The sequence below is a fragment of the Labeo rohita genome, chromosome 15 (assembly GCF_022985175.1).
Source record: "Labeo rohita strain BAU-BD-2019 chromosome 15, IGBB_LRoh.1.0, whole genome shotgun sequence".
In the NCBI taxonomy this organism is placed as follows: Eukaryota; Metazoa; Chordata; class Actinopteri; order Cypriniformes; family Cyprinidae; genus Labeo; species Labeo rohita.
Genome location: NC_066883.1, coordinates 17,892,565 through 17,918,206, shown reverse-complemented (window position 1 = coordinate 17,918,206; position 25,642 = coordinate 17,892,565). Strand labels below are relative to the sequence as shown.

General features: G+C 34.5%; 1 protein-coding gene across 2 annotated transcripts in view; it reads right to left on the bottom strand.

Annotated features, from left to right (window-relative positions):
• The window catches only part of zbtb16b (zinc finger and BTB domain containing 16b), a 68,549-nt gene that overhangs the window by 30,350 nt on the left and 12,557 nt on the right, over positions 1–25,642 (bottom strand). For both annotated transcript variants that reach the window (XR_007829255.1, XM_051130093.1), the window contains exons 3-4: positions 17,580–17,677; positions 5,667–5,753 (exon numbers count right to left, since the gene is read on the bottom strand). Coding sequence is in view for 1 of the 2 variants with exons in the window: in XM_051130093.1 (XP_050986050.1) it covers positions 5,667–5,753; positions 17,580–17,677 (185 nt within the window). In the remaining variant the exon portion in view is untranslated. The remainder of the gene's footprint in view (positions 1–5,666; positions 5,754–17,579; positions 17,678–25,642) is intronic.

Below are 25,642 nucleotides of genomic sequence, written 5' to 3'. Positions count from 1 at the left end.
GTTTTTCACCTTTAAATTACATTTTGCTGTAATTTAACACTCAAAGTTAATCCTTTAAAACACTAATAATTTAATAGCAATGTTAATTCTCAAAATGAATATCCATTTTTCATACTGTACATTATAATGTTGTTATGCCCACAATCACTTGCAGCATTCATACTGGTTTTCTTGTTTAACTTTTAAGCAAAATAGTATAGAATTTTATTTTATTGTATTTACAAAGATTTTTTAATTAAAATTAATCATCAGAAGTTTATATAAAATATGGGAAAAAATGACAGGAAAAAGAAGAACAAAAGGATCTTGAGAGACGCAATTTATAGCACTATAAATTTAGAAAATATAATGTGAAAACTGTGTAAACCCGCTTCCGCCACTGACTAAAGAATAAAAAAAGGTAATTGAGACCTTTTACCTCGCAATTTTGACTTTTTCTCAGAATTACTTGATACAAACTCACAGTTCTTAAATATTTTCTTAGAATTACATGATATAAACAACAATTGCGAGTTATAAAATCAAAACTGTAAGATTTAAACTTGCAATTCTGAGAAAAAAGGTAATTACGAGTTTGTCTTGCAATTCTGATATTTTTCCTGCTTTCATGAGTTTATATCCCACAATTCTGAGAAAAAAGTGAGAATAGCGAGTTTGTATGATGCAATTCTGAAAAAAGTGAGAATTTTGAGATTGTTTTATGCAATTGTGAGAAAAAAGTCAGAATTAGTAGTTTGTATCATGCAGTTCTGAAAAAAGTCAGAACTGTGAGTTTGTATCATGCGATTCTGAGATAAAAAGTAAAAATTGCAAGTTTATATCCCACAATTCTTTAAAAAAAAGTAAAAATTGTGAGTTTGCAGTGTATGATTCTGAGAAAAAAGTTAAACTGTGAGTTTGTATCATGAAATTCTGAAAAAAAAAGTCAGAATTGTGTTTGTATCATGCGATTCTGAGAAAAAAAGTGAAAATTGAGAGTTTGTATCAAGCAATTCTGAGAAAATGCGAGATAAAAAGTTGCGATTCCATTTAAAAAAAAAAAAAATTATTCAGTGGCAGAAATGAGCTTTCATAGAAAAGAGTTTCATGGCAGGTAAAAAAAGGGTAAATTTCTTAGTTCGCATGCCATTGGCCTAGAAATTAATTTTGTTTCCACTTATTAATGCAGTTAACAAATATCTCCTTCAAATGAAAACAAGGCCCTAGTGTTTCTTCACAGTTTGAGTTTTCGTACAGGAAGGTTATCTTGGCTCACATTGTGCAGAATGCAAAATTCTTGCTTGGTTAAGTCCAGAAAATGTATGTAAGTGATGACAACATCTTTCACTTTACTCTGAGTGAGTGATGGCCGGAGCCCAGCGGTAAAAAGGCTTCTCAAAATAGATGAGGTATGTCCTCCCCTCCTCTCCACTAAATGTGCTGCCAAACTGAAACGGAGAGCGGGATGTTTACAAGTTTGGGAGAGAAGGTATAAAATTCTGGGCATCGTTAACACCACCTCTATGTCGACTTGCATTAAGTATTTATACAGTGTGTGCCACAGCGAGTTACAGTTACATGCCAACGTTTTAGAGAGGGTTATCGTCTTTCTACCTGCGGAACACAGGCGACAGATATTGCACCCTCGCTGTAGTAGCATCATACCCTACTGTAAAAATAATACATATATATTACAGATTCCTGGTTCGGATCCAACGGAAATTCAGAGACTTTGTGAACTGGCTGCCATGGAAACATTTAGCACCTCAAATCCACGCAGATGACAAAAGTATGGCACCTTGTTTTAATTAGGACTCAACCTTTATATAGACTCAACATGTGGATCATTAGCCCCATGAAACGCTTTTATACCCAGAGAGCAAATTAATTAGTGCAGTCTGGAATACCTGTGACAGACTGTATCCACTGACGGCAGTCTCATATGCCAATAAGTAACTAAACTACAGGTGGAAGTGACGGTTATATAGGACACATTATAGAGATTAGAGCTCTGCTATTGGCCGGGAAAACATTTGGACAATTAACAAACACTTACAAATGTCATTGAGTTAGATAAGTATAAAAACAACTGGCACTATAGTGTTTCTCAAAACTAAATTCTCTTTACTTTTTATCAATTCATATATAAACTTCTTTTTGTGAAGTGTTTTATTTATGTACAATAAATGCTTGGTTTAATATTTTTTTTGAAGTGACATTGAGACATTTTTAATCAGGACTCAAGTGTCCAGGTTCTTTATGAGATCACTCTTCATAGATTCAGGGACATTTGCGACATTTTTTCAACTTTTATTGACATAAATAGTGGAGTGAAGACAGGAAAAATGAAATTGACTCATAAGACTATGTCTATGAAGCCCCAAAAGTATCATTCCCATATCAATCGCACATTCTTTTCAAGTCTAATAGCTTTCTGTGAATAGACTGAAATTTCTGTTGTTATTCACTCTATTGAGCTGTTAACCTGTTAACTTATTCAGTCATGAATCATTCAGCTCAATTTGTGAACTGAATCAGTTGGTTTATTGAAACTAGATCAAAAGAATAACTTGTTTGTGTGATCCAGTTCTTGAATCTTGAATCACTGAATCAGAGATCCAGTTGCAGCGGTTCTCGAGTTAACAGCTCACTGGAGCAGGGTTGATTTTGTTTTATCTAAGCTCATGGCTTAAAGGGATAGCTCACCCAAAAATAAAAAATTACCACATGATTTACTCAGCCTGAAGCCTAGCTGTATATGCTTTTCTTTTTTTCAGACGAATACAATTGGAGTAATATTAAAAAATGTTCTGGCTCTTCCAAGCTTTGTAATTATTACCCATAATCTCTAGCTTCCGCTAACTGTCTTACACACATTCACAAGAGAGTGGCGTTTCAGCGGATGATGTAGGATGTAGGCGAACACAGTGACGAATGCTAAAGCACAGAGAGCCAAACAAAACACAAGCCACGAATTAGAAGTACAAAAGGAGGATTTGTAAAAAGATGTCAGAGGATTTCGATATAAGCCAAGAAGAAACTGGTTTTCCTTTGCTGTAAACAAAACTTGGATGTCGCGAGACTAGCATATTCTCATCGGAGCTTGTGCTATGCCTACATCCTACGTCATCCGCTGGGATGCTAGTTAGCGGAAGCTAAGATATTTTACATAAAAGATGATTACATATAGTCCACAAGACAAAAAATAGCTGGAATGATTAAAATAACCCCCTTCAAAAGTTTAGGAAGCCTTGGTTCTTAATGTTCTGTGTGTGGTTACCTGGATAATCTATTGTTTTGTGATGATTGTTCATGAGTCCTAAGCACTGTCCTTCAGAAAAATCCTCCAGGTCCTGCAGATTCTTGACTGTATGATTTTGAGATCCAACTTTTCACACTGAGGACAACTGAGGGACTCGAACACAACTATTAAAAAAGGTTCAAACATTTACTGATACTCCATAAGGAAACACGATGCATTAAGAGCCGGGGGGTGAAAACTTTTTGAATTTGAAGATCAGTATAAATTGTACTTAATTTTGTCTTCCGGGAAACATGCAAGTATCTTCTGTTGCTTCTGTTGCAATACTAAATGGAAAAAAAATTATATTTCAACAAAATAAGAAAAATTTGGACATCCTGTTCAAAAGTTTTCACCCCCCAGCTCTTAATGCATTGTGCTTCCTTCTGGAGCATCAGTGAATGTTTGAACCTTTTTTAAATAGTTATGCTTGAGTCCCTCAATTGTCCTCAGTGTGAAAAGATGGATCTCAAAACCATACAGTCACTGCTGGAAAGGATTCAAATAGGCAAAAAATGCAGAATCTGCAGGACCTGGAGGATTTTTCTAAAGAACAGTGCTCAGTTTAACTGTTTAGAACAAACAAGGGACTCATGAACAACCATCACAAAACAAAAACAAAACAAAACAAAACAAAACAAAACAAAACAAAAAAAAACAGTTACCACACACAGTATTAAGAACCAAGGGTTCCCAAGCTTTTTAAAGGGGTTATTTTAATAATTTCAGCTATTTTTTTGGTCTTGTGGACTATATGTAAACATCTTTTATGTAAAACATCTTACTCAGGACAGTACTAAATAAATAATAACATCCATTTTGTGTGATCTCTCTTATTTTGTTAAAATTATTCACATTTTCACAGATTCTGCAAGCGGTTCCAAAACTTTCGCATGCTGTAGGTATTACAGTTAATAAAGTTTAAAAAAAATATGAATATTTTTTCTTGTGCACTGACTCACTTCAGAGGCCTTTAATAAACCTCTGGTGCCGTGTGGAGCACTTTTCATGATGGATGGATGCACTTTATTGGACTTCAAAATCTCAACAGCCATTCACCACTATTATAAAGCCTGAAAGAGCCAGGACATTTTTTTAGGTCCATTATTTGTCTGAATGAAGAAAGTCATAAACGCTTAGGATGGCTTGGGGGTAATTTTCATTTTTGAGTGAACTATTCCTTTAAGTAGCCAAGTTCTTTCTGTGACTGAAATATATAAGCAGATTAAGGAACATTTGTGGCATTTACTTTTCTTTTTTATTGACAGAAATACTAGAGTGAGGACAGGAACTCAAACTGGACTCAAAATGATATTGCTACCAAACCAGTTCATATGACTTTGACAGGAAGGCCCCAAAAGTGACAAAAAAGTATCAATCACACATTCTTTTCGAGTCTGAATACCTTTCTTTGTAGGACAGACTAAAGTTTAAGTCGTTATTCCCTCCAGTGAGCTGTTAACCCGAGAACCGCTGTGACCGAATCATTGATTCAGTGAAGGTTCACTCATGAACGAATCAGATCAATACATGAATGAATAATTTCAGTCTGATTTGTGAACCGAATCAGCTGGTTCATGCTCTCGAATTCAACTCACTGAATCAAAGATCCAGCTGCAAAGGATCTTGTGTCAACAGCTCACTGGAGGGGAAGATGTCTTGGATCATTTCTGGCTGTTCCTCATACAAAGCTATCATATGGCTTCTGAGGACTTGTAATATAACACATGAAAAACAACAGGTTAAGTAAATAATGACAGCATTTTCATTTTCATTAGACTAGAGTTAAACGCCTACGTACATGCTTCAATGTGTCCTGACAAAGTACACTCAAATATGCAGCAGCAAAAACAAGTTTACGCTCCATATATCATCCCATGCCAACCCCTATCAGAGCACACTATTTACCTCACCTAAAATATGATTATTAAAATGTCTGTAGTACAACTGAAACCCAACCTTGCAGTCATCAGATGTCAGTAAATATGAATATTTGACAGGAGGGTGGCAGCTGAGCGCTGTTGGCGTGTTAATGATCGTGCCAGAGCGCCGATGACTCACAGGCTCTGGTAACTCAGTACAGTCGCTCTAACCCATGTACGTGCCATGTTTAGACAAAGTGATGGAGATTGGTGAAACATGGCACTGCTGCTGTGCCAAAGCGGTGTGCCGCCCTGCCCCGTAACCCCACATATTATTGGCTGAAATTGTAGAGGGCACCGAAACCTTCCCTGCTGAATTATAGAAGACCATCAGAATAGAGTTTTGATAGGGTCATAAACATGATTGCTACCGGTACAGGCATGACTGTTGTTTTTTCCACTGTGGTTAACTAGGGTGATTTAGCGAAGTGGTTTGCGGTTAGATGAGGCAAGAAGGGTCCTACCTGTGTGAGTCTGTCGATGGGCTTCCAGGGCGTCTTCCTTGGAAAACTGAGCGCCACACTGATCACACACTAGTGCTTTTGGTCCAGCTGGAAGAAAGAAGAGTACAATAAAAGTAAATACCAGTCGTCTGATAGCTTAATTAGGAACAGCAATTTTAGTTTTATAGTAGAAGTTAGAATTATTAGTGGTAGTCATTTTAGTGTGTGTGTGTGTGTCTATATATTCACTTTTAATCTGTATATTCAGACTTACAGCGAGTAAAATAAGTATTGAACTCAGTAAATATATTTCTAAAGATGCTGTTGACTTGAAATGTTCACCAGATGTTGGTAACAACCCACATAATCCATCCATACAAAGAAAACAAAACAAATAAGTTCATAAATTTAGTAATAAAATGGAATGACACGGAAAAACTATTGAACACATGAAGAACGGGAGGTGCAAAAAGGCATGGAAAGACAAGACACCAGCTGAAATCTATTGATAATTAGAAAGCAATCCTGCCCCTTGTCAGTGGAAATAAATATTAGCTGGTTCAGTCCCAACACCTAAAGTACCAGGATGATGAAGAGAAAGCAAGGGTGGATATTTCAGCAAGACAATGATCCCAAACACAGCCAAGGAAACTCTCAGTTGGTTTCAGAGGAAGAAAATAAAGCTGCTAGAATGGCCTAGCCAATCACCTGACTTGAATCCAATAGAAAGTAAGAACTAAAGATCAGAGTTCATAGAAGAGGCACGCAGAAGCTTCAAGATTTGAAGACTGTGGAAGAATGAGCCAAAATCACACCTGAGCAATGGATGCGACTAGTTTCTCCATACAGGAAATGTCTTGAAGCTGTCATTACCAACAAAGGCTTTTGTACAAAGTATTAAATAAATGTCAGTAGTTCAATACTTTTCCCCCGTGTCATTCCATTTTATTACACATAACTTCATTTCTAATGTTTTGTTTTGTTTTGTTTTGTTTGTATGTATGGATTTCTCGGGTTGTTATCGACATCTGGTGAAAATTTAATGTCAAAAGCACCTTTAGAAATATATTTACCTGGAAAAAGGGTGATGTGTTCAATACTTATTTTACCCTCTTGTATATCTATATATTGCAACTTTCATGTATATATTCAGAATTATAAGTACATATTCACAATTTACATTTATATATTCAGACTTAAAACTATATATTCAGATTTACTTCTATATATTCATGGTTTACATGCTTATATTACAATTTGTATCTATATATCCACACTTATAACAATATTCTAATTTACATTTATATATATTGATATTTCTAAATATATAATCTGATTTACTTCTATGTATCCAGAATTACACCTATATATCATGATTTACATTTATATATTGAGATTTCTAAATATATAATCTGATTTACCTCTATATATTCAGAATTATAACTGTATATTCTAATTTACATTTATATATTCACATGTCTAAATATATAATCGGATTTACTTCTAAATATTCACAATGTACATTCATATATTCAGATTACATTATGAATATTAAAAAAATATATAATATAAATATAATACATGATATATAATATAAATATAATATATATATATTGTGTATAAATTTATAATATAAATATAATACTATTATATCATGTATCATATTTATATTATAAATATATAATATAAATATAATACATGATATATACATATAATTACTATTACTACTACTAATAATAATAACTAGTAGTAGTAGTAGCAGCGGTATTATTCATATTTTGAATTAGCTTTTATTTTTTCAGCCTTCTTTTTTCAAGTTACAGTAATTTTGTTGTGTGTTTGTCATTTTTATTAGTTTTATTTTTATAATATTTTTATTTAGTTTTATTTTCATTTCAGTTTTAGTACTTCAGTTAAACCTGCCAAGGTTTAAGTTTCTCATCTATTATTTCTATTTTATTTTATTCAGCTTTATTTCCATAACAGGAAAAAAAGATTTTGAATAGTTTTCATTTTAGTTAACAATAACAAAACTGACATTACACGGCTGAAGTGATAATCTGACCTTCTCTGATGTAACTGTAATGCGTATCAAATAACCTCAAAAAAATGCATGTTATGACTCATATTTCTTCAGAAATCTAGTTTATCTAGCATGCTTGAAGTTTCCCAAATTCATCACATATGTGGAATGTTCCTCCACTTAAGCCAATAAAACATTAAAATAATCCAGAATTCGCAAATCTATAATTAGAACTGAGAACATCTTACACTATAACCTGCACACTGAAAGCAATGCAAGGACAGTAGTGTTAATCTGTCAAGTACTTTTTTTGTTTTTTTGAAGCTCATGTTAAGAAAATCAAACCGAAAAGAAAAGAGAAACTACGCCAAAAGCTAAAATTGTGTTTCAAAATATGAGTTGTTTATGACATTAAACATCATTCATTTTCCCCCCACACACATCAACAGGGTAACGTACTGTCCCTTGACAGAATCAAAGAGATGTTCTTATCTACAAGAGCTGGCAGCTTTCTCTTGTCTTGTCTTGATAAAAGACCGTAAAGCATAAGCCGAGGCAGAACAGACAGCAACATGTCCTAAAGGATATTAAAGCGCTTTGTATCTTCAGACTGATTTATGACATGTACAATGAGTCTCTTCTTACAAACAACACACTATACCCATTTATTATGTGTTCATAGAGATAACAGTAATAAATGATAATCATATAACAGGAAAGGTCATATCAGGTTGACAGGGCCTCGGGCAGGTACTGCTCGTGTTTTCCTGTAAAAGCAGATAATTTTGATCAAACATAATTCATTTATCAACACTACGGTTGTTTTTAGGGTAAATCTCACTAAGCCTGTCAAGCCTGTTATATTACATTAAAATACACTAATGTTTGGGGTCACTAATATATATATATGCATTTAAATAATTTCCTTGTTTTATTTCTCTTGAAATTTGCTGTGTGTGCCTGTGATTTCACGTGTTGAGATGAGGAAACGCCTCCCCGTTTATATTTGAAAAAGCAACACTTGCAGAGCATCTTCCCTTCTAATGAAATGCAGTGATAAGCCTTTCTAAACTTGTTGTCCAAAAGAAATTTCTAACTTATTTTTACTTCACAGCATCAGACGAGTGTTTAAAATAATTTCTAATGTGGCTTCTTATCATAGAATGAGGCAGCGATTAGTAATGTCGATTAGCAATGGCTTACAAATAAACTTAATCATTATGAAAATATCCGAGATGGCTTGAAAAACACAGATAAACCATATACTGTTGCAGACGAGTGTTTATTGTCCTTACATTTCATCATTCAAAATGTTTAAATTCATATCTTGTTTTTATTAGAGATTAATATTAGAGATTTCCTGGCTGGAACGTCATCAGTGTTATCTCTTTGACGCACAACTGTATAACTGCAGACCGGAGATCTCCAAATGGGGACGGGAACTCCAAAAGTGGGCATAACCTCCAAAATGGGGCGGGGTCTCGTCACACAAAGACTTTCACCATTGGCTCTGGCTTCAGCCAGTTGTCATTGACTCACATTTCAAAATAAAACTTTACAAATTAGACATTGTTTCTAGTTGTTCTACAATAAAATAAAATATGCTACATAAATGAACATGCTCAGTGAAAGCAGAAAAGCTCGTGTCCAGTGGTGTTCAGACTGGAGTTAGAACCTCTGCTTAATGATGTAAAATGCGAGCCATCCCAGCGCAGTGCAGGGGAAAGGTTTTACTCTATCGCTTTGTTTTAAGAAACGGGGGCATCCCGGGACTTGAAATTCGCAGGGTAGGAGGGTGTAGTGACTCTGAATGTAACTAAAAAGGTCCCATTGTCTGGTGAGGTCCGGCTGGGGAGTTACGGAACTTCCCGGCGATCTTATATCGCATAATCTTATTAACTGTTTATCTGCCATGCTATTCAGCACCAATCCCACCGTGCAGTCAATTTCGCTGGTTAAGGTTAGGTTAGCATTGTTTGTAGCATAGTGTAGGAAATCAACACTGTGATTGACACAACCAATAAAACCTTTAGAAGCAGCTGTGGGGCGGAGTTTGCGCTGAAGTGGATTGGGGGAAAAAAATTGTACATATGTGTCATGTGCCTGTCTGTTAATGGGAGGAAGCCACACCCTATTTTGGAGCTCCCACCCTGTTTTGGAGTTCCCGCCCGCATTTGGAGATCTCCAGGCTGCAGTTATACCCTTCTCGGATTTTCTGCACGAGGGCGCCCTCTGGCATCCACTATGAATGAAACCCATCCTATTTGCGTAAAAATCGGAAAAATAATACCTCTCTCAAAAGAAATATTAAGCAGACATACAAAAATCCATGCTTTTTCCAGTGTACAGAGGTTTACAGGTGTATTTTGTTGTCAGAACTGAACCGAACCGAACCGAAAACCGTGGTTAAAAACCGAGGTACGTATAGAACCGTGGACTAAATGTATTGTTGCATCCCTAATATACAGTACCGTTCAAAAGTTTGGGGTCAGTAAGACTTGTAATAGTCTTTAAAGAAGTCTCTTATGCTCATCAAGGCTGCATTTATTTGATTAAAAATATAGAAAAAAAACAGTAATATTGCAAAATGTTTTTACAATATAAAATAATGTTTTTTATTTTAACATACTTTAAAATATAATTTATTCCTGTGATGAAAAGCTGAATTTTTATCAGCTGTTACTCCAGTCTTAAGTGTCACATGATCCTTCAGAAATCATTCTAATATGCGGATTTATTATTAGAATGATCAGTGTTGGATAATATCAACAGTTGTGCTGCCAAATATTTTTTGGAACCTGTGATTTTTTTTTTCAGGATTCTTTCATGAATAACAAGTTTAAAAAGTACAGTGTTTATTCAAAATATAAATATTTTATAACAATGTAAATTATTTATTATGAACTTTTAATAAACTTTTAATTATTAACTTAATACATCCTTGGTAAATAAAAGTATTAATTTCTTAAAAACGAAAAAAACAAAGAAACAATGAAAATGTACTGACCCCAAACTTTTGAACGGTAGTGTATATATATACACATATATATATATATATAGTCATATTGTGAAATATTATTACATAACAGTTTTTTATTTTAGTACATTTTATTTTGCATTTATTTGAAACTGGATTTTTTTGTAACATTATGAATGCAGTTAAGCCTCAACTTAATAAAAAAAATAAATAAATACAATTTCCCCTCCTATTCTAATTACTGTAATGCATATTTTACTTTTGAATCTGTATGTAATTTTCATTTTTATGATTCTCATTAGATTCTAATTACTGTATTACAGAAAATCACCTTGTCCGGACACAATAAATAATTGACCGGAGGCCATACATCATGCACTACCATTATGTATAAATCAATTTAAATAGTGTTACATTGTTTTTTTTTTCCACATTACATCAATGAGAATGAGAATTTTTCACATTCCAATAATGAGAAGGGGTGGGGGCTGCTTAATTATCCTGAAAATAATGTCACAACGCAAAAAAAATCCTTAATGGTCCTAAAAATAGGTTATGCAAAATTCACACCATTAAGACATCATTAAACATATGAATCACCTGCACAGATGGAAACGCATATACGACGTGTACAAATGCACACACACACGCGAAGAAAGAAAAGAATCATTTAACCCAGTTGCAACCAGCGATCTTTAATAACTGGACTAAATAACTGTTCTGATGGCCATCAACCGCCTGAGGGAATCCATCTATTAATAGTATTAGATCCACCTGTGGAGCTGCTGGCCCATTATGAAGTAGGCCAGGATGTTTCCATCACTTCAGAAACACTCGCAATAAACCACACGCACGCCGAACAAGAAGAAATGGCCGGCTGACGCTGCTTTTTCTGAACAATTCATGAGGGACAAGACCTCAAAAGCAAAGTGAACAACATCTAGCGAACGCAACATCTACAACAATGTCTTCTGCTAGCAGGTTTTTACCATTTCTAGCAGACTTCATACCTCTGGAAAAAAAAATCAATAAAATCCAAATGTATAATGACCTTCGGCTCATCAAGTATCTATTTTCACTCAGCTGGCCTGAAATGGCTTTATTATGAGTCATTAAAGCACCCACAAGCTTGGTGAAGTCAGCCAGCTAGCTCCTAAAATTAGCCTCTTTCCACATACACTTTCTTCTCATTCCTTCTGGATGCCAACCAAAGCCTTTTAAAGTTTAAAAATGCACTCATTTAGAGAATCATTACAAACCAGGCTCAAAAATACTTTGATGGTGTGACTCATCAGCGGCGGCGCAAATTACGCCTGTGAGAACATTTCTGATGCGCATGAATGAAAACGCTCAGTGTTTTCGGTTTATTTTTGTCTTATTAGTAGTTAGCGTGCAGGTCTTGCTTTTAAAAGCTCGATGGTCGTGTGTCGAAATCTCGTGAGCTGCCTTCTAGCTTCAGCATATCTAATTTGTTCTGTTTTGACGCGGCCGTGCGCGGCGAGGCAGGATTCTCTCATACGTCTGCTCGCACACGTTTCCAAAAGCTCGGCACACATTTAGAAACCACGAAGCAGATCCCACATTCAATAGGCTTGTGTTCTGTTTCAGACGGCACATTGTGCACTGTACTGCCCATGAAAAACAGCCCAACAGCCTCCAGACTGGCTGCAATCACCCTCCATCAAAACACTTTGTCTGGCATACAAAAATAAGATTCAATCTCGTGCTGAATACCAAATTAGAGCATTAGAAAACAAGGGCTTCTGCTACTTGGCAACCGCCGGGATGTAAAGCAGCAAAATCCAATGACGGGCCAGAAGATCTAGGGCTTTTATGCGCTATAAAGACTGAATTAGATTTTTATTTTTATTCCCCCTCAGTCCCCATTTGCAAATTAAAGACTCAAGTTAACAATCATAAATTGTAAGTGTTTGGACATCAACAGTGGAATAACGTTATTTATCTCGTAATTTGGGAGAGTCTGACAAATAATAGGTCAGGGTGAAAAACATCATTAAAAAATGGAGGCACAAAGGTCATAATATTAAAGCAGCTCTATATATAAACCCAGCAGGGTGGTCTAATGCCCATTAAAAACAGCCTTCTGTCAGTCTCTGTGACAAAGTACGAAGAAAGGTAATTTATTAGCAAGCTGACATGCGCTGGTCATTGAGGTATGAGGGTTTAAATCCACCTGACAGAGGTCGGGTGGTAAAACAGAATGCACTTTCTATGAAGAAGCTATAAAAATAGGGTCTGAAACGCTTTAATATTATAATAATAATTAATGTGAGAAGGTTAAACAGAATTATGGGACCATTCTATTTTCTGTGTGGTTTGCAAATTGTATTTATTTATTTATCGATCAAAATCTGGGACCTAATTTGCTAGCAATAAATATTAACAAATCATACATAGGGTAAATTTACAGATTTTTAGTTTTAAAAAGCCAGAAAAATGCTGGTAACTGGTTTTAAAATTTAGCCCTAAATTTGGGTAAAAATTTGAGTCAGTTTATTAAGATGTCACAACTTTAAGGACTGTTACAATAAGTGAAATAGAAAATAATAAATAATAATAAACACTAAATATAATACTAAATAATATTGATAATTTATAATAATATACTATTTCTATATACAAAATTGTAATAAAATAAAAATTAAACATTATTTTGATGATGAACTGTTGAAATTTCAACAATTTTAATATAAATAATTAAGAATTATGTAAATGTATTTGACTAAATATATTTACATAAAATAAACAAAATAGATAAGTATAAAGATAAACAGATACAAAATTTAAAAAGCCAGGAAAATGAAATTTCCCCTAAATTTGGGTAAAATTAAAAATCTGTTTATTAAGGTGTCACAATTTTAAGAACAGTTACAATGAGTAAAATGAGCAAATATTAAAGAATAATAAATATTATAATAATTGTAATAGTACATAAAAACATAATAGTACTATATACTAAAAAATAATAATTATAAATAAAATGAATTTAATATTAATGTCAACAACATTAATGTCAACAACGTTTCATATAAATAATATACAATTATTTTGATATTGAATTTAAAATTAATAAACAATTAAAAAAACAATGTATCTGACAAAATGTATTTACATAAAATAGTTAAATATATAGATAAATAGATATAACTGTTAAAAGCCAGAGAAAGTCTGGTAACTGGGTTAAAAAGTTAGCCCTAAATTTGGGAAAATTTAAAGTCAGTTTGTCAAGATGTCACAATTTTAAAGATTGTTACAATGAGTAAAATTAGCAAATAAATAATAATAATAATAATAATAAATAACAATAGTTACAGTATATAAAAATATACTATTACTATATACTAAATAATAATAAACAATAAATGAAAATAATCGTGAATGTTTTGACAACTAATTTCATATAAATAAAATTTGAAATTAACATTCTCAAATTAAAATTTTGAGAATTAATTTAATATGAATTCAACAGATTGTATCAAAATTACATTTTTGCATATTTGAAGAAGTCAAGAAGTCATCAATGCCTCTAGGCCAAAACCCACATTTTAAGAGAGAGGATTCGGAAGTTACTTTCTACGCTAGGTTATTTTTCATGCTTATCAAACATATTTAGTTACAGCTTAGCATACTGTATTAACGGAAGCAGCAGAACCTGGCATGACGGCACATGTACTGTAGGACATGCCCTCGGACGTAACCCTTTAACACTTCGACCGCAGCACAGACGTCTGCTCCATTCTCTCGAGCCTGCCTCCAAGGGCCAGCAGTCAACATTTCTGTTTTCTTTCTGCATTTTTGTTTTATTTAGGACTCCGCCAGTGTCCTCCCTCCACCCCAGCGCTCACGCTATTTTGGAGCGCAGTGGCTTGGAGAGCAGTCAAGTTTGATTAATTTTGGGATTTGGGTACAGTATGTTCCTGGACACACATCTGCGAGCAATCATAAATGCTCCAGAATGCTGGCAGAACATCCAGACCTGCCGGCAGCTGATGATGTCATCAGTGCGAGGGAAGAGCTGGCGTGTCGCCAGGCTCTGCGCGCAGGGCTTCTCCCAGACAGAGAAAGAGAGAGAGAGAGAGAGAAAAAGAGAAAGAGACATTAAGAGAAAACATCTTGACAGGGCTTTTCAGCCCGAAAGCCGCACATGACGAAGATTCGCCCTCGTTTCTGCTTCACGTCGTGCGTGAACAGGTGCGACGGCGGATTACGAGCAGATTAAATGTGGGAGTAACTGAATATTGTTGCCAGTGTTTATGATATTGATTTATAACAGATTAGGAGGGTTGGATTCACGGAAAAAAATAATAAATCTCTTCCTCTCGCTTTCATAAACACACAAAAAAGTGGCAGACGGAGGACAAGAGACAAAAGGAAGAGGAATTTTCAGTTCATTTGGCGAAGAATGCTGTCAGAATCTTGACAAAAACGTGAGCTGATAAAGTCAAGTGAGGTGGGCTTCACAAACTCTCCAGAGAGTTGACTATAGACTTAATCAGACAGATGGACACACTCACACACACACACACTTCTTCCTGCCAGTCTAAGTGTATTTCCCCTCCACTTGAAACAGGACATTCCCCTCTAAAGCACAATTTAGAGTGAATTCAATAACCATCAATCACATTCTATCATCCCTGATACTGAAGTCAGAGCCTTGACTTGAAAAAGTAGGTTTGAATCATACCTGCAACATGCTGCAATGTCATTTCTCCAATTTTTCCCAAATAATGTCCCTTGTCTGTTTTCATAAATGTGACAAAACCTAATATGTGACCCTGGACATATTTGTAGCAATAACCAAAAATACACTGTATAGGTCAAAATTATGGATTTTTCTTTTATGCCAAAAATCATACCTTGAATATATCAAAACTTAATTTTTGATTAGTAATATGCATTGCTAAGACCTTCATTTGGAAGCTTTAAAGGTGTTTTTCTCAATATTCAGATTTTTTTTGCACCCTCAGATTCCAGATTTTCAAATAGTTGTATCTCAACCAAATCTTGTCCTATCATAACAAATCATACATCAAAGGAAATCTTATTAAGCTTTCAAATGATGTATAAATCTTAATTTCTAAAAATTGGCCTCATTTTGTGGTCCAGGGTCACATATTTTAAAATTCAAATTAATAGTGATGGACTAATACATACTGTACAGACTGATTTTTTGATTGATATGTTAAAATGTTGTATTATATAAACAAAACCACACACATACACACACACACACAACAGTTCTTTCTGATCCTCAAATCTGATTGGCTGAGAGGAGTGTGATATTCTAGTGATAACAGAACTCCAACCGTTTCACCATTTGTATCACTCTGCTTGCAGTATTTCTCACAGCGAGTGTCATGGTGGATGCCTAAATCCACTATAATTTTATAAATAATACTATTTTTTGTCTCGGAATGTAGTTTTAACAGAGAAGTCCACTTCCAGAACAACAATTTACAAATAATTTACTCACCTCCTTGTCATCATCCAAGATGTTCATGTCTTTCTTTCTTCAGTCGTAAAGAAATTATGTTTTTTTGAGGAAAACATTTCACTCCATATAATGGACTGCTATGGTGCCCTGAGTTTGAACTTCCAAAATGCAGTTTAAATGCGACTTCAAACGATCCCAAATGCCATTGTAAACGATCCCAGCCGAGAAAGAAGGGTCTTATCTAGCGAAACAATCAGTTTTTTTGGGATCGTTTGGAGCCGCATTTATACTGCATTTTGGAAGTTGAAAAAAAATCGGGGCACCATACCTGTCCAATACATGGAGAAAAATGTAGAAATGTTTTCCTCAAAAAACATAATTTCTTTATGACTGAAGAATGAAAAACATGAACATCTTGGATGACAAGGGGGTGAGTAAATTATTTATTAAAAGAAGTGGACTTCTCCTTTAAGAGTTTTTTAGGCAAAAAAAATAGGAACATTTGAAGAAAATCTTCTAATCATTCTAAGAAAGTAATATTCTTCCTCAGTGTTTTTTTTCTTCCTTTTAAGGCCTTAATTTGTGAAAGATTTGAGAATTAAGTTTTTAATACTCTCAGAAACCCTGTGATAATATCATTGTTTTTAAACAAATGTTATTTTTTAAATGTGTAATAAAAAATCTAATTGTATGAAATAGCAGAGTTCTCCCTTGTGACATTTTTATGGAAAACCCATGTCGGTCGACCACATAACACAGTCTGTAAAGCAAAGACTAAAAGAGTAAGATCTTAAAAAGGAGCTACAATAAAAAACAGGATGACAGCTGGACAGCATAAGCCCAAAGCACAAAGTCTCAGTGCTAAACTTCATTTTGCAGTCTGCGTCTGGTTTATTTTATGTCTACGGTTATGCAACAGAGCCTTTTGATAACCAAAATCTGACGGCAAAAGTTCGAAGTTAATAGCACACATCGGCACTAAACAATACCACACACTTACGTAACATGTAACAGCATCATTTCAGCATGATCGTTTAATTACGGGTTTGGATGTGTATAAACAACTGGATCCATCCCCTCCCTTAAGCGTGTTTCTGTCCTGCACCTCCTCATTACAATGAGAAAAAAAAACAAACTGGCAAGATTCACTGTACATACTGTACTAATAATATGGCAAAGTGCCCAGACTGGATCTCTGCCAGGCTTGAAATGTAACAGTTGAGACACATATGAGACTGGAAAGGGAAGTGGGAAGATGGGGATAACCAAACACTGCGTCACTAATAGAAGTGCAATGTTCCATCTGTTACAGCAGGTTAAGCGTGCGGTACATGGTGGACAAACAAAGGGCAACAGGGGGCTGACACTTGTTGCTCAACAGCGATCACGTATCACTTGTGCAACGGCACTGTAATCTATGCTTTCGTCCTTATCGGGACTGCATTTGCGCGTGATCGTGGTATTTATGGGAGGGTTTACCTGAATGAGACAGCATGTGCATCCTCAGTCGTAAACTGTCCAGGAACTGCTTTCCGCAGAACTCACAGCCAAAGGTCTTCACTCCACCGTGCAACTTCCTGTGGATAAAACACACATTGATAGATTAAACCAGAGTAACTATATATAGTAACAACAGGATGTGAAGTTTAACAGATAATATGCTTTCAAGTGAGAAAATGGCATCAGTAATTTCACTGAACGAGTTGTAAAATTATAGATATCATTCATTTATTAAAATATAAAAACATATTTGCTTAAAATATGTAATTTCTACACAGCGCCACCAAAAAGGAAGGTGAAAATAATGATTGTGTTCAGACAGGTTTCTAACACTCCCCTAATCTGCCATTGGTTAAATAAACAAATAGCCACACCCTCAAACTCACACTATTGGCTGAGCTGTTGCCATGTCAGGCTGTTCAGGATGCTCAAAAGTGCCACAAACTTTGATAACTGTCTTGATCTTTTAAACAACTGAGAAGATCAAATTATATTTGATATTAAAAGTTCACCAATCTATTTATCAGCATATGAGAGTGTATTGTGCACATTATTTTTTGACAGATATCAGTGCTGTAATGCTCAAATGATGTGGATTTGAAAACAGATCATAAGGTAATAACTGTTTATTTCTTAGCCCAGCAAACATTCTGTGAAATAACTGATGCCCATTGGTGTGTTAAATCAATGTTTTTACTTAATACTAATATTCCAAAAGGAAAGTTTTTGATGGGCATGATAACGTGCATAAGGAGTGAACTGGAGTTTGATTTTTGGGTATTATAAAACATGCTGGAGACTTTCAAAATGCTTTTTTGCATTGTTCATTATACTTAAGTTTAATATGGCTTAAATTACATGTTACTGAGAGGCTGATATGTTGGGCTTGCCACAAAGGTCCTTAAAAAAAGTCTTATATTAAGTTGTATCACACTTAAGGCCATAAAAGTTTTAGTCTTAATTATGATTTTAAGAGGTCTTAAATTTGGGGACAGAATGGGAAGAATTGTGATATGGCTTAATGTAATGATTAAACTTCAAAAGGCTATAGTTTAATTTATTAAATATGAGTGCTGAAACCGCAATATTTCTGCCGTTCCAAAAATGCCACCTGCTGGCAGAGAATGAATTTGCATTTTCAACCCATATGCAGCAAACACGCGGTTGTAAATGTAAACTGGTGGCTTGACAAAAAAATAAATGTAGGTTTTGTTTTGTTCGAAAAAAATGGTGGAAGGCACTGAAAGGTTTTACAGAGGGAAATTATACAAATAAATTATATGAATGTAGCTCTGAAGGGAGCTTTTCTTAAGAAAAAAATCTAAACAATTAAGATACTAAGAGATATGTCAATATAATAATTGATTGATTAATAATTGTTTAAATAATATAATATTTGATACTTTTGACTCATCTCTTTTTTTTTAAAAATGTTAAAAGCCTGAAATGTGAAGTTTATCATTTTATAAAACTTTTTGTCTTTTCTTAAAACCTGTATCTGAACTGTAAATCATGCTTTTTACAATCGCTTTACAGTTTAATATGTTACCATAGCCATTACTCTACCCAACTAAAATGGTGTTAATTTTATTTGTACAAGTCCTAAAAAAGTTTTAAATCCTTAATTTTTAATTTTTTTTTTTTTACCAGGAAAGGAGTGGTTTTGATGCACAAAGTTGTTTTGTTTTTATTGTCTATTATAAAAAAATATAGATTTTATTTGACAAACGCTTTTACATGAAGCAACTTTTATGCATTCCTTATTAACATAATATAATATGATATAATATAAAATAATATAATATAATGTTATTAGGGCTGTCAGTCAATTAAAATTTGTAATCGAATTAATTGCAAATTACATTTGGCTGTGAAAATACCAACAAAAGATTATTTAAAGCTATTTTTGTGTTAAATGAGAAAGTATTAAGCAGACATTACAAATAGTAGCTTTAGAAATAAATATTTTATTTGATTCAACATAAAATTTATTACACATAAACCTCTAAGCTACAATGGCCTAACGTAAACTATGGAACATAGAAGATAATTTGAGTTTTTTTTTTTTGTTGTTTTTTTACATTCATGCAATGGTCATTGATAACCAAAACAGCTTTGTTACCAACAGTCTTCAAAATACCTTCTTTTATGTTCCACAAAAGAAAGTAAGTCATTCAGGTTTGAGTAAATGATGACATCATTTAATTTTTTTGGGTGAACTATCCCTTTAATTTTTTTATCCCCCCATATTTTTAATGACATAATACTCTAAGCAAGAAACTAAAACTACCAACGGGTGGTGGTACATGTCTTTATGAGTCATTATTTCATTTGATTTGTTCAAAAAGCTGATTCATTCAGGAATTCAGTATAAACTGTATGAATCGGCCTTTGAATCATTGATTCACCCGATTCGTTCAAAACGCAGGTTCATTCAGAAAATAAAAACACTGCTGTGTGGCTCAGAGATGCACAACAATTCTGCTACGGCTGGCCTTAAAGGTAATATTTTTGTTGGCAAAACTGAGCAAAAACAGACAATATTGTTTAAAATATAACTTACTGTATGTACTGAAGTGTTGTATAAAATCACATTTGCATTCGTTATATTCGGGACAAACCGCACTCGTGATATCGCTTATGATCTGATATAAATATGAGACAAAAACTCATACAATGGGTATTTTTTTGCCCCAATATCTTGAATTTTAGGGTATAACTGCATTGATGGAGTTGTTGCTTTGCATCATATTTGTCAACAGTCAGCTATATGAAATGTAAGATGACGTACAGGTCTGGGGGCGGGGCCAGTGCGCCAATTGCGTTAAAATATTTTAATCACGCTATTTTTCATAACTAATTCATTAAATTAACAAGTGAAACTGACAGCCCTAAATATAATATAATATAATACAACAGTGCAGGAGTATATATAGTGCAAGAGTCTTATGGACTACTTTTATGATGCTTTATTGACATTTTTGGAGAAGCTGGAGATAGAGATCTGCTTTCACTGTATACATCAGCTTGAATTTATCGAACGAAGCCCTGCAACATTCTCCAAAACATCTCGTTGTGGGTTCAGTACAAGAAAGACAGCATTTACTTAAATGAACTATTCCTTTAAAGTTAAAAAAGCACTTTTTTATTTAGGAATGCAGCTTCATAAATCCACGCTTGATATTCTAAACACGCCTGCGTCTGTGGCTCATAGTTTATTTTGATGATACTCTCGACAGGGTGCTGTGAAAGGTTTAGGGCACATACTTCAAAGACTCCAGGCACTCGAAATATTCATCAAGCAGGTCTGAATCAATTAGGCCTAATACAGCAAAAGCTGTTAATGAACTGAATAGCATATGCCATCATCATCTGATGCCTAAAATAAACCTAGACCTGGATTCAAGAAATGCAACGAGCTTGTCTACAAAACCGACGTCCGTAACATTCAGATGGAGCGCAGCTATGAAATATTTACCGTCCAGACGTAGTGACCCGGTGGCTTGAGAGAAAACATTTATGGCTTCGTTTTATCAAAAATTAAACACGCCTCAGAGAAAAGGTACACAAAGAACCCGAACAAATATATACACTCCATTTCAATGAAGTAGCTACGGCCACCAGTGAACCAGAAGGGCCCAAAACCGCCTGTCAAAGTCAAACATGCCGATTGTCCTTTTAATCTGTCCTCGCGCTCTAAATATTTGTTTTAATTAAAACGTATTAAATGCTCCTGAAATACCCCGGCAGTTCGGTATGTTTAACTGAGTCACGCTGTACATATCAACGACTCGTCCCCCGCCCACTCCTGTTCCCTTCTCTCGCCCGAGTCCTTTCATGTGAATTCCAGCCACACACACACACAGACGCACCGTCGGCGCGTGCGCTGCATCAACGAGCAGTCGAGCGAACCCGCCGCAGACGTAACCTTTATTCCTGCTATAGAGCCCTTAATTATCACCGCTCCGCAACCGGGGCGCTGCCAGACATGCACGGGCTCATTATGAACAGGGGCATATTATTTCACCTTGAAAAAAGCTATTAAAGCAAACTCTCACTACCAACAGCAACGGCCGTTGTAAAATATTCATTCCAGGACATTCCGCTGGAGATCATTCGGAGTAACGCAAACGAATTAGCTTTCTCTTCAAATTCAAAGAGTCAGGTCATTTTCTTTGACCGAGGATGTCTGCTCAGGTCACGTGCCCTTCGGTCGAGGGTGCAGACAGAATGCATTTTAGCTGCATCTGTAGCATCTGCTGCATCGTCCCCCTTTGCAGCCACAACACAGGGTCTGAAATAGACCGCCTGACAGAACCCAGCCTCCCATAAACAATATCCACTCAACCACAGTGGACACGCTGAGCACCGCTGTCGGCAGCCAACAGACGTTATCTACAGATTTGTGTGTTTGCTGGAAAAATACTAGTGTTATCTTACTGAATGCTGCCTTGTGGCTCGAAAATTACATATTATTGTGCTGCTAAGCTTTGAAAACACTGTATAATAATGACATGGCATAAACCAGTACCGCATTAATGCAGATGTTTGATGGTCGACTAGCGGATTGAGATTAACTACTGTGTTTAGCTTTGTTTAGCTTTATGTAGCTAAGAATGCTGCTTTTAAAGAGATGTATTGCTAGCAGCATGCTTTGCTTCATTTAGTTTTAAGCACTGCCTCCATTGCCATCAAAACACCTCTTTTGTAATGAACTGTAAGACAATTATTGTCAGATCCCCCAAAATGTACATCTTTAGGAGTTTTTTAAGGTCTCACTGTTGTTTTTCAGTGTCTCACGTCATGAGCGCTAGATTATCAATTTTCAAGACTTTTTACAGCTTATTTTTTATATATGAGTCTTGATACATTTCATCCAGCAGTTATTTTAATGCATGCTGTGTGAAGGTCTGGCGGATGTCCGTAAAGGGACAGTTCACCCAAAATTCCAAAATTCCCATAATTTCTTTTCTCTGTGGAACACAGAAAATAAAATAAAATAAATAAAAATAAATAAATAAATAAGATAAAATAATAAATTAAATGAAACTAAATTAAAAATAATAAAATTAAAACATAAAATAAAATAAATTAAAAACAATACAATTAAAACATAATAAAATAAAATAAAATAAAATAATAAAATAAAATAAAATAATTAAAAATAAAATTTACTCCAAACTGGAGCAAACTGTTGCTCCAAACTGTGGAACACAGAAGATTAAAATAAAATAAAATAAAATAAAATAAAATAAAATAATGAATAAATACATAAATAAATAAGATAAATAATACATATTAAAATAATAAAATTAAAACATAAAATAAAGTAATTAAAAATAAAATGTACTCTGTTGCTCCAAACTGTGGAACACAGAAGTTTAAAATAAAATAAAAAATAAATAAATAAATAAAATAAATTATTTTCTGTTTATTTTTTCACAGAAGAAAGTCAGTCATGTTTGTTTGTTAAAGGTGAGTAAATGATGACAGAACTATAATTTTAAACTCTTTAAGACAGATTAAAATAGTCAACCCACCAACTAGTTAGGTTTGAAGCCTAATTTTTAAAAACTTTTTAAATTTTTTTTAAAAAAGTCTTGATGCATTTCATCCAGCAGTTATTTTAAATTCATGCTGTGTGAACGTCTGGTGGATGCCCTTAAAGGGACATTTCACCCAAAGTTCTATAATTATTTACTCTGTTGCTCCAAACTTGTACAACTTTCTTTCCTCTGTGGAACACAGAAGATAAATAAAATAAAATAAAATAAAATAAAATAATAATAATAAAAAACATGTACTCCGTTGCTCCAACACAGAAGGTAAATAAAAAATAAAAATAAATAAATGAATAAATAAAATATTTTTTTTTAATTTTGTGTTCACTTTTTCATAAGAGAAAATCAGTCATGTACATTTGTTGAAGATGAGTAAAAAATTTTTTTTTTAATTTTAAACTTTCAGAGAGATTAGTATACTAGTCATCCTACCAACTAGTTAGGTTTGCAGCTTCATTTTTATTTTTCATTTCATCCAGCATTTAATGTAAGAAAAAGTGTCTGATTTGATCTGGTGGATGTCCTTAAAATGACAGTTCACCCAAAATTTGTCATCATTTACTCTGTTGCTCCAAACTGTGGAATACAGAAGATTAAATATATATATATTTTTTTTTTTTTTTTTTTTTTTTTTTTTTTTTTTTTTTACAGAAGAAAGTCAGTCATGCAGGTTTGGTGAAGGTGAGTAAATGATGACAGAATTTTAATTTTAGCATGAACTATCTCTTTAAGAGAGACACTAGCACAGTAGTCAACCCACCAACTAGTCAGATTTGCATGTCCCTACTACAAACAGCTTGCTTAACGATGTGAATGCTCTTGATAATACACAATTGAACATTTACTTTTCATCTAAAAAAGTTCATTGTGAGTAGCTAATATGAATTTATGTATCATCAAACCCGTCTAGCAATTTGATTGCTCTGTAAAAAGAGCACCTTTCAGATACCGCCCATTAATTCCATTCCCTCTGTCCACCTGAAAGACACGAAAGATTGAACAACACTGATCTGAGACGTGGAGAAATACCTGGTAAATGGAACAATGAGAGGAAAATCAATACTACTCGTCTCGATCCCAGTCAAAACAACTGTCATTGTCAAAGCAAATCCAAACAGTCACAGACAAAAAACATCATGACAACTCACTACATTATTTAAATAGTCTAGTTTGAGCTCCAATATCTGACACTGATATGCGGATACGAACAGTAACAAAAGAATATTAAATAATCCTAAAGTCAGATCAACATGGAAATCGAACCTCCGAAAGCACGACGTGTTAAAACTTAATCTTCCGGTTGATTTAAGTACACCTGCCCCGAACGAAACGGTTCAGACGAGGTTAGAGGAGAAAAACCAATCTGTAAAGATGATGGTCCATTTGTCTCTACAGGCCGCTGTTATACATTCCTATTAAAATGCAGGCATTAAAATGTCGACTTTCTCTAAGGAGACAAATTGTCGAGCTGTCTGTTTGAGACAGGGTAAGCGCTTGTGTTTCTGGAGTGGGCCACTGGAAGTGGCTTTGATTAATGGCAGGCCAGAGCTGAGCTGCTAGAGTACCTTTCCCACTGAGAGAGCAATTCAGGGGCTGATGTGTGCAATCGGATACTAGAGCACTGCCAAATTACCAATGAGGCGGCTTTAAAGGAAGTCTTCCCTAAAGCAGTGTGAGAAAACCGTATGAAGCATGAATGAGAAAACAGAAGCACTTCACACAAACCCACAAACAAATGCCCATTTATCAAGATGCGGCAACTGCAACCGTGACGCAAATTATCATATTTATGTGCAGTGGTACTTACGAAAAACTCCAAAGAGCATCTAGGTAGTAGATATTACAGTAAATGGCATAAGTATAGAAATGTGGTAACAGTAAAGTACTTTCTGATTGAAAATAATTACATTTGCCAGTCAAAAAAAAATTAAGTCCAATCACTTAGAAAGGCACAACTCTACAAGTCACATGATTTAAGGAAAAGTTCACCCAAAAATGAAAATCTGATGAAAGATGAGTTTGTTTCTTCATCAGAACAGATTTGGAGAAATTTAGCATTACGTCACTTGTTCACCAATGGATGCAGTGAATGGGTGCCGTCAGAATGAGCTGATAAAAACATCACAATTATCCACAGGTAAACCATGTGGATTATTGTGATGTTTTTTTATCAACTGTTTGGACTCTCATTCTGACAGCACCCATTCACTCCACAGGACATTTTTTCCACATCTGTTCTGATGAGCTAACAAACTCATCTACATTTTGCATGGCCTGAGGGTAAGTTGATTTTTTGGGGTGAACTATTCCTTTATCATCCGACAGTCAAAAATTGTCTCTACTCTACTCAACAAGTCACATGATTAGGGTACTGTCATCCATATGTGCAACAAAAACATAGAGGCTTTATTAGTTCACTTTAGGGTTTGCTCAAAGTAAGCATTTGTGATTGTCACACTTGCCTTAAATACAACTAATAAT